Here is a 10256-nt window from a genome sequence, read left to right as displayed (position 1 = left end):
CTTCGGAGAACAGTTGAAATGCATGCCAGGTACTGGGAGTGTAGTTACATACATTGTAATACACCGATACAGGTACAGCGTGCCAACTATGCAGAAAAATCTTCTGCTAATAATAGACCTAGAAAAAGGGAAAAACAGGGCAGATTCTCAGTCAAGAAATTCCACAGGTTCATTTAAATCAAGTTTTCAAAGACCCAACAAAACAAACCCAAAAATCAACTCAAGAGCTTGAAATCTGAGTGGAAAATATCTAGATGGGGAGTTTTAGAACACTGTCAGTGGTGCTTTATTAAAAAAAAAAAAAAAAGCCATTAACTGCCCAAAAGGAATCACACTGATCTGCATGCTACAAACTAGGCTTTATGGGCCTTAAGTCTGAGCTGACATCAATTCATGGACAAGTGGCGCTCATTCTTTGCAGTCTGAGCCTTTGTAGGACCTGTGGCATTTACATGTTCAGTGTACTTGGTCCAAAAAGGCAGGTGCTAAGCATGCCATGTGCATGAAAGCTGTAAATGTTTCTACTGTTTAAGGAGCCAGACAGTAGACAGCTGTATGGCACCAGGAGCTGAGGCAGAGGCAACCTGGGGTCGAGAAAAGAACTATGGAAGGCAGAGTCGAACCCCGACACTGCTCCTTGTTGCTTTGCTGCCTCAGAGACTACTTCTCTCCTCTTTTTCCTACTAAGTAAAACAGGGGTAACAACTCTAGCAATGCTCTCTGGAAACCCCCGCTACAGAGGAGGCAGAGACAGATAGCTACAAAATCGAAATAAGAACAAGAAAGAGCCATTTGTTTGTAATGAATGGGATGAGCACATGGATAAACCAAGTCCTGCCAATTCTTCTGGCACCAGATTCCACCTGTTTCTTGGACTTAACTTCATTAATGTAGGCCTAAGTGTCTCCTTAAGTAAGAACCTTCCCTCTCTCTAACTTTCTCCCGTTCAGCCATAGGCTAGAATCACATCCTATGGCTCATAACACATCTTTAGGCTTGAGGAGTTCAAGTTTTTCTTGGCCTGGGTAAATATGAGTTAACAAAAAGGAAAATGTAGGGACACTGGACAAGTCTTCCCTTTAGGAGAGCACATATGTGTTGATCTATCATTATGCACTTGGTCCACTTTTGCTTGTGATGCCGATGGAGTGTGGCAGTCAAATGAAGTCCTGTCTCATTCTAATTAATCTTAGTAAGAGGAATAAAGTGACCCACTACCTGTGAGATGCACACACACACACACACACACGCACACGCACACACGCACACACACACACGCACACGCACACACACACACACGCACACGCACACGCACACACACACACACACACACACACACACACACACACACACATTAAAGCTGTGTGTGCCTCTGGTTAAGTCTAGTGAAAACCACAACAGAAGCGAAAGCTGGTCTACAGATGCCGGTCAAGAACACCACAAAGGAAGTGCCACTGTGAAAAGAACAGCGCGAGCTCCGGTGGTCATACTGCTATGTTAAAAAGCAACGTATTTCTGTTTCAAAGAATTGTATGTACTCCTAATGTACAAAGGCATTCCTTTCCCAAATTCAAGAATTCCACGCACTTAGACTTCTTTGTCAAAGGTTTTAAAGTACATGATTTATCTTAAAAACAAACAACAACAACAAGGCCAAAGAGCTGTAAAGCCCAGCCCCAAGTTATATCTACAAAACAATTCCTGGACCTAAGGCTAGAGGAACATTGTGGAAGAGGGAGCAGAAAGATTGTGAGAGCCAGAGGATCAGGGAGCTTGCTGTGAGATTGTGTTTCCTAGGAATGTCAAAAGCTACACCCTTAAAGTCTTAACAGCATGACTGCCTAAACATGAGCTGGACAAGAACGACACCAGTAGACACGAAAACGTAGATGGGGAAAGACCATGAAGCCTCAGCCCTTCGTGAACTACACAAAGAACTCTCCAAGCGACTACGGAACGCTGAGAACAGGAGAAATCGTCTTTCTCAAGGACAAACACACCAATGGGTTATCCAAACCAAATGGTCACCCCTGAAAACACACATACAAGTAACATTACATAGACTAAGCAGGTCGTATTTATGTATTTTGGAATACATACACGTGTGTAACAACAATTAATGACAAAAGAGGCCATGAGTTTGAAAGAAAACAAAGGGGTGTGTGTGTGTGTGAAAGTGTCTAGAGAGAGGAAAGAGGGAAATGATGCAATTACATTATAATCTCAAAAAAAAAAAACTTTTCTTAAAAAAGAATCATAGAAGGAATGTCCATGGGATATTACTAGAGATTAAGCAAATGCCAAGAAGAAGTCAGATGCTGGATCTAATTCCCCAAATCCCAGGGTGTTCATCAAATGTCCAGAAATATGCCCTTCATGTTCCAAAGTCTGCGTTCCATCTGCTCACACTCCACAGAGTGTATCTGCTAACAGATAAGGATTTTTCCACTGTTGTTTTGCACACCAGGCTCTTACTACCTCCTCCAAGAATATTGTACTTGTCAAATTGGCTTTTAAGAAAATACGAGTAAAATTGTTAGTATTTTATATACAATGAAGACTTGCTGAAAAAGCATGTTGTTCCAGTACAGGTGACTTATAAAGCTTTGTTGGGGGCAGGGATTGGGGTAGATAGTTGAGTTCAGGGCCCTAGAATACAAACAAGTACTGTATCACAGAGCCCAAGGCCCCTACTGAACTTTATAACTTCCCTAATTTAAAAAGGAGATAGGATTTAGAATCTAATTATGTGATTCAACAACCAGGCTGAAAACAGCAGTATTATAATGTTTCTGGCCTTTAGTACAAAGGTTTAAAAGTCTAAAGGAAAAATGGCTAAAGAAATGAATAGACTGTATAGTTCAATTAAGTACTGGAAAGTGTTTTGTCCCTACATGTGTCTCTTTCCATGAATCTACAGTAGAAGGACACACACAACTCTTGGCTACAGAGCAGGATTTTGGCTGCCCAAAGAAGTAGATCCACAGAAAAGTATTATTTGGTAGCATGCTACGTGCCTCTATTGTAGTTTTCCACCAAAAAGGGTTTCACATATCCCAGGTCGGTTTCAAATCCCTGTGTGGCTAAGAGTGGCCTTCAACCCTGACCCCCTTCCCTCCTTGGCCAAAGTGCTGATACTGTAGATAAGTGCCAGCACAGCCACTGGCACTTGGCTCAAAACTGAATCACTCTATTTCCCAAGCTCTTAAAGGCCAACATATTTAAAAAAATTATAAGCCGGGCAGTGGTGACGCACGCCTTTATTCCCAGCACTCAGGAGGCAGAGGCAGGAGGATCTCTGTGAGTTTGAGGCCAGCATGGGCTCCAGAGTGAGTTCTAGGACAGCCAAGGCTACACAGAGAAACCCTGTCTTAAAAACCAAAACCAAAACAAAACAACACCACCACAAAGAAATTATAAAATTATAGATAATTCTGGCACCCAGATTTGGAACTGTTTTGTAATCTTTCCATCTGTTTCCAACCCATTTCTCTGACATAGACTTCACCACCTAAATCTTTCTGTGAGTTCTTGGCTTCTAGAAACAAATAGATCTGGACACAAAGCAGCGAACCAAGCCACAAATTCATAACCAAGAGGCAGTAAACAAGGGAGATGATGTGCAACATGATGGGAGCCATCGTGGGCAGAGCTCAAGGTTCCTGTGCCATTCAGGTCTCTGCTCAGTGATTAGAGCATGCAATCCATGAGACTCACCACTGGGCCACAGCAGCAGCACTCATGTGACAGCTAGCTTTACCTTTAACAAAGACTTTTTTTTTTTTTTTTTTTTTTTTGGTTTTTTTCGAGACAGGGTTTCTCTGTGTAGTTTTGGTGCCTGTCCTGGATCTCACTATGTAGACCAGGCTGGCCTTGAACTCAGAGATCCGCCTGGCTCTGCCTCCTGAGTGCTGGGATTAAAGGCATGCGCCACCACTGCCTGGCCAACAAAGACTTTCTTGGTGACCTCAGTCATTTTCATAAATTTCCTATGAAATTTGCTTCTTCGTCAGAAAAAAAGGAGGACAAGGACACTGCCTTCCTTCTTAGTGCATCAGGGAAATGGGCAAGCAATAAACAAAGGCTGTAGAAGAGAACTAAGACTGGATATCACAATACTTAGTATAATTTACCATTTTCCTTTATTATAAGGTCAAAGGTTGCCTATAAAAAAGTGGGGAATTTTGTCAAATTTCTCCTTTATGCCTTCAAGCTTTGTTTGGTTTTGTTTATTTTTATTTAGTATGCATGTGTGAATACCTGCATATGTCTAAGCACTACATGTGTGCCTATTGCCCATGGAGGCCAGAAGAGGGTATCAGATCCCCTGGAACCAAAATTACAGGTGGTTGTGGGTGCTGAGAATTAAACTCGGGTCCTCTGCAAGAGCAGCCTGTGCTCTTCACCAGGGAGCCATTTCTCCAGGCCCCATGTATTCGTAAAATGACTCAGCAATGCATAGCTATGATTTCTACTTCACAGAAGGCAAAACTGAGTCTCAGGGAGTCTAAACTGGAGTCTAATTACATAAGACAAAAAGATGCTTAAACTTGTGTGAGAAATCCCATTCTGAGTATCTACATATGAGTTAAGATTTAGCTGGGGGATGGGGGCGGGGTGCATGCCTTTAATCCCAGAACTAGGAAGGCAGAAGCAGGCAGATCTTTGTGAGTTAGAGGCCAGCCTGGACTACAAATCAAGTTCTAGGATAGCCTGGGCTGTTACACAGAGAAAATCTGTCTCGAAAGTCAATATATATATATATATATATATATATATATATATATATATATAATATGTTATACTGTATATATATATATATATATATATATACATGTTATATATACTGTAATTAGATTTTAAAGGCTACTTAATCCAGATTTTTTCATTTTATGTTTTTTTTTTTTTTGGTTTTTTGAGACAGGGTTTCTCTGTGTAGCTTTGCGCCTTTCCTGGATCTCGCGCTGTAGACCAGGCTGGCCTCGAATTTACAGAGATCCGCCTGCCTCTGCCTCCCGAGTGCTGGGATTAAAGGCGTGCGCCACCACCGCCCGGCCCTCATTTTATGTTTTATGTGATACGTCCTACAGACTACAACTCCACAAGACATTTAGATTATTTCCTTATAACCACAATAATTACTAAACCACTGAAAAATCTATCACTGTCATCAGGTTTCAAACACTCAGTGTGTCACTTCTCACTTATCTAATCAACCTTATGTCGTCTCTTTCTTAAGCCTCCACTTCACCCAAATTTCCAGTGACTCTCTTTGTATCAGTCTGTCATCAATGTAACTCTTGTCTCTCTTGTGGTCTCAGTATTTATGGGTCTCTCAAATTTATGCTAAAATCTAATCACCAGTGATGACATCCTGAGGTCCAAGCCCTCAGTAATGAGATAAGTGTTTATTTAAAAGATGAAAGAGAGCTAGCTTGCATTCTTCCACCATGTGAGGAGGACATGGCTACAAAGAGTAACGAGTGATCCAGGAAAGGTAGATCAGCTCTGGACTCCCCCAGAACAGAGAAATAAACTGTTGCTGGTAAGAATCCAGCTTATGGTATTTACTTGCAACAGCCTGAACAAGATTACCCTAAAACCCACTCAGAATGCCCCCCTTTGACACCGTCAAGTGGCTGGTATGTATAATTTTATTATGCATACACTTTACATCCTTCACCGTGACTACAAAGGCCCAAGTCTTCTAGCCTCTGCCCACCCTTGCCTACCCCTTCCCCACCACCAAGAAACCTCTAGACTTCTACTTTAGCACCCAAAGCTCTTTGCCCACTACCTGCAAAGACCCTCCTCCTATAGGTAGGACCTCCAAGCCGGTGATGCTCTACCTGGACAGTCTGTATTCCACTTTCTAGAACATGCCTGCCATTTAATCTGCTGTAGATATTCAGTTCAGAGTTGACCTCCTCGAAGGAAGCCCCATTTCTTTCCGTCCTATCTTTTTTTACTTTCTTCAAAGAATTAACAAACCCTTCAACAATCCCAATGAAGGTAAAATCATATGTTTCTAAAACTGGTGACATTACCACTGCCACCGGAGCGCTCCGCACTGGAGGACCGCACCGCTGTGCTTTGGGGCTTTGTCTCTGGCTCCCAATGGCCCATCCCCATTTCTGTCCACACACATTCACCCTGTAAGCCCTTTCGTTTATCTGCCAGAATTAATCTGCCCAGATGCTCACTATTTGTTTTTTGCATTCACATTTTAATTTAAAATATTTGCTGAGATGGCTTCATCCATTCAAACAGGCCTGAAAATTGCTGGAGATTAGAGACTGAGTTCTGCCACCTTTCTCCCCTCCCCGTCCTAACATCCCCCCCCCACCCCCACCCCACAGCACTTTCCACACCCATTACAGCCTCTGGATCTCCAGGGCACCAGAAGGCAAAGCAGGAAAACTCAGGGCCTTGAACTCAGGACTGCTGCAGGGAACACTCAAAAGAAAGTCTAGTCAAACAGATGAAAGGGCAAGACCAAACTTGCAACAAATCTAAATCAGTGCTCTCCTATGGACATTTAGAACTCACTTAGCATTTGGGCATCTCCACAGGCAAGATAGCAGAATGAATCCAGATATCCAAGCTCCCAGCCCAGAAATATGTCTATATATGTACAATGCCTTCTCAACTTCTTAAAATCCAACTCAAAGAAAGTTTACACCTTTGTTATCTGCATTTCTGCTTAGCAATATTCCACCTCACGGGAGACTTGAAAGCATTGAGGGTTTAAGTACCAGCTGAATGAAGGGAATTCCCATAAAAGCCAGGGCTCTAAGGGCTAGTCATGACACACCTTGGAAGAAGATACTAGTGGCCAGTGTGCCTAACCATTTGTTGACCTATTTTTTTATTAGAAGGTTGGGAACAAAATTCATGAGGCCACGTGGTCTGGGAATGAGTCACTGGCTTTAGTAGAACCTTCAGGCCAGCATAAAGGCAATGGCTTTAGTGATCCCTGAGGCAGAAGAGTGACGCATGCTCTCAGAGTTGCGAACGCTGTCTGTTGAGTGACCCAAGTGAAACACACCAGCAGGAGGCTCTAGTGGCACCCCATGTAGGAGGTGACACCAGTTGGAGGTACAGCAGTGACAGAGGCAGTAAGAAAGCTCAGATTTAACAGACCAGGTATTGGGTACAAAGCATCATCACGGAAGGAAACTCAAGATGTTTGGGTTGAAAACAGGGAGGAATAGAGAAGCTCTTTGCTACAAAGGGTATGGGAACAGCAGCAGCCTGAGTACCAAGCACTCTGTGGGATGCTATAATTCATTTCTACGCAGCATCTTAACAATGTTGGGATAGAAACTACTATCATTCTCATCTTGTAGAAGAAACAACTAGGTAAGTAGTTTGACCACAGCACTCAGTAGCTGAATGTCAAGACTAAACCAGAGAGGACTGTCCCATATCCACTGTCACGGCACTAGTAGGCTGCTGGGAGAAAGAATATGAAGAGATATCTGTGATGGACTGCTGATAAGGGATTAAAGGGACTTCTGGGGCATGCTAGCGTATAGAAGGCAAAATAAATCCACCTAAAACCACAGATGCAGATAACAGCATGAACTCGAAGTTATTATTTTATCTTGATGAGATGAACAATTTGAATTTTTAAAAATTTATACAAAGTACATACCCACCACCACCACCACCACCACCACCAAGATCAGATTATTTAGCTTATTTGCTCATGGGTCTGTCTGGCAGCTGAGAAGTCCAAAATCTTGGTGCCAGTCTACTCAGCACCTGGTAAAGGGCTCCTTGCTACATTACTACCATGTCAGAGATCACGAGGCAAAGTGAAGAGAGTGTACAGTTCGGCCTGGATGAGCCTGAACACCTGACTCATTTAGTCCCAATTACTTCCTAAAAGCCTACCTCCAAGGATCATTACCATAAAACTTGGGGATTAAGTTCCAACGTGAATTTAGGAGGGCATATTAAAACAGCATTACTAATCATTATTAACCTGACTACATACAAGATCATTCCTTCCGTTGTCTTTAACTTGACTCTGGCAAAAGACTAACACAGAATAACTTGGTCAAATTGTTGGCATTAATGAATTAGAGGGATCTAGTTTCCCTACAATTCCTATGGCCTGGACTATTTAGGTCATGGAATCTAAAATGGTGAAAATTAGAAAAGGTGAGCCCAGGTATGACCATGTGGCACTGAATCTACTGTCCGGCTCCACAGGCATCTCCTAATGTTACTAGAGGAGGAGGCCAAGTAGAAGACAGGAGGCTAGGAGTATAGAGGACCTGGGAGGCAAGGGGTTCAGAGAAGGTCCCCAGGAAAGCATCTCCATCCTGAGCCCAGAGAGATGATAGGTCAGAATTGAAAGGAAAAAACAGCAAAAAGAAACCCACAAATTTGGTCAAAAACCAAAAAGTGAGACAATAAACTTGGCCAAGCGTGGCCAGCCAGCTTTGGTGAGGTATCAGGCCTGCAGTTGCTGGGAGAAGGATGTTTATTCCAAAATGGTGGTTCTGACTTACCTCGGAGGTTACAAGACAGCATGCAGCTAGGACCAAACTATGGACATCTGCTGCAAAGTACAGGGAGCAGACCAGACATGACAGCTATAAGGGTTGGCAAGAACATCCTGGCACCACACTCAAATGTCTTCCAGGGGAAAAGCAACACACAGCATTATTCTAAAAACACCAAACCCATCTGTTTTTACTCCATTTGTCCTTTGTGCATGGAATTAATGCCACGGTATAAGTTAAGAAAATACATTTCCAGAGGGTGTTTGTTAGAGTAGGAAAGTTCCAGACGGGGCTTATACCAAAGAGCCCTCACTTCCCAACATATGTTGTAACATGAATTCCTAAATGGTCTTTTTAATAAAAAACCTGGAGTCAGATACTGGGGTAAATGCTGAAAGAGCAGAGAGAGAAAGGAACAAGCCACTGTCATGTCTCACCTCACCAACTCTACGAATCCTCTGACTGAATGTCTCTGAGTCTTGAGCTGAAAGGGGTCAAGCCAAAAAGGGGCTCCTCAGCCAAAAAGCTTTGAGTCTTCAGCAGAAAGGGGCTTTAGTTGTCTCCTCACGCCTTATATACCTTTCTCCACGCCCAGCCACATTACTTCCTTCCTAGTGCTGGGATTAAAGGTGTGTGATTCTCAAGTACTGGGATTAAAGGTGTGTGCCACCACTGCCTGCTTCTGTTTCTCTCCTAGACTGCATCACTCTCATGTAGCCCAGTATGGCTTTGAACTCACAGAGATCCAGATGGATCTCTGCCTCCCAGAGTGCTAGGATTAAAGGTGTGTGCCACCACTGCCTGACCTCTATGTTTAATCTAGTGGCTTGTTCTGTTCTCTGATCTTCAGGCAAGTTTTATTAGGGTACACAACATATCACCACAATATGTTCTTGTGGACAAGCCAACAGATTCTTAGTTACCTTCACTGAGAGAAAAGAATAATACCATTTATTTTAAAAGGCTTATTGAGTCAATGATATTATAATTCATGTAAAAATTGTTACTCAAAGATCAGCTATTTTGGAATCTGCCTTTAGAAATGATGAGCAGATTCTGAAATGGAAGAAACACTGTAGAATAAAAGAGACCTTGAGTAAATACACAATCGACTCAGCTACACGTAGTGGGAAGAAAAGGAGAAAAGACTACTTTGAGCTCTTCTCTCATTCACTGATGGAGAGAACTATATACAGTTTACCAGCCAACCAAATAATGGAAGGGGTGTCAAAAACCATTGCAGCAACATGAGGAAACTTGTGTTCCTGGTGTGAACATTTGAGATATTATTATGAGATTAATGAAAATTTCCCCCAGAATCTATCTCTCCAGCACTGCTTTGTTCTCTGCTGCAGCCACAGTACATCTGTAGGAGGCACTGAGGTCTCTGTGCTCACAGATAAGCACTAGGGGGACCTGAATTTTAAACATACAGGGTTTTTCTTCAAGGGAAGGAATACATTATCTGTTATCCTCCAAAAGGCTGAGAGCCAACGTGGGTAGTAGCCTGATGATCTTTCACTATCTCTGTGGTTGGAGATTAACTGGATCCTCCCCAAGTCCATATGGTTAGCTTGTTTTTCTCAGTCAATCCATAGAACCCATCTTTATGGGTCACATCCTACTGTATTTAGCTTACTTTGCTCCTCAAAGGGATTTATGCATGCTTTATTGTGCATGCAGGATAGTTCATTATCACCAGAATACATTTTCACCAAATTGTGCTGTGCTTAAATATGC

At 42.6% G+C, this 10256-nt stretch overlaps 1 protein-coding gene across 14 annotated transcripts in view; it reads right to left on the bottom strand.

Annotated features, from left to right (window-relative positions):
- Sgms1 (sphingomyelin synthase 1) overlaps nucleotides 1-10256 on the bottom strand; it is a 277830-nt gene that overhangs the window by 20820 nt on the left and 246754 nt on the right. For all 14 annotated transcript variants that reach the window (XM_052760579.1, XM_052760585.1, XM_052760590.1 and 11 more), the window contains one exon: nucleotides 1-118. In XM_052760579.1, the coding sequence (XP_052616539.1) occupies nucleotides 1-118 (118 nt within the window). The remainder of the gene's footprint in view (nucleotides 119-10256) is intronic.

The sequence above is a fragment of the Peromyscus californicus genome, unplaced genomic scaffold, assembly GCF_007827085.1.
Source record: "Peromyscus californicus insignis strain IS unplaced genomic scaffold, ASM782708v3 Scaffold_4__1_contigs__length_199733344, whole genome shotgun sequence".
NCBI lineage: Eukaryota > Metazoa > Chordata > Mammalia > Rodentia > Cricetidae > Peromyscus > Peromyscus californicus.
Note: the sequence above shows the minus strand (reverse complement) of the source record. Positions and strands in the feature narration are given on the sequence as shown.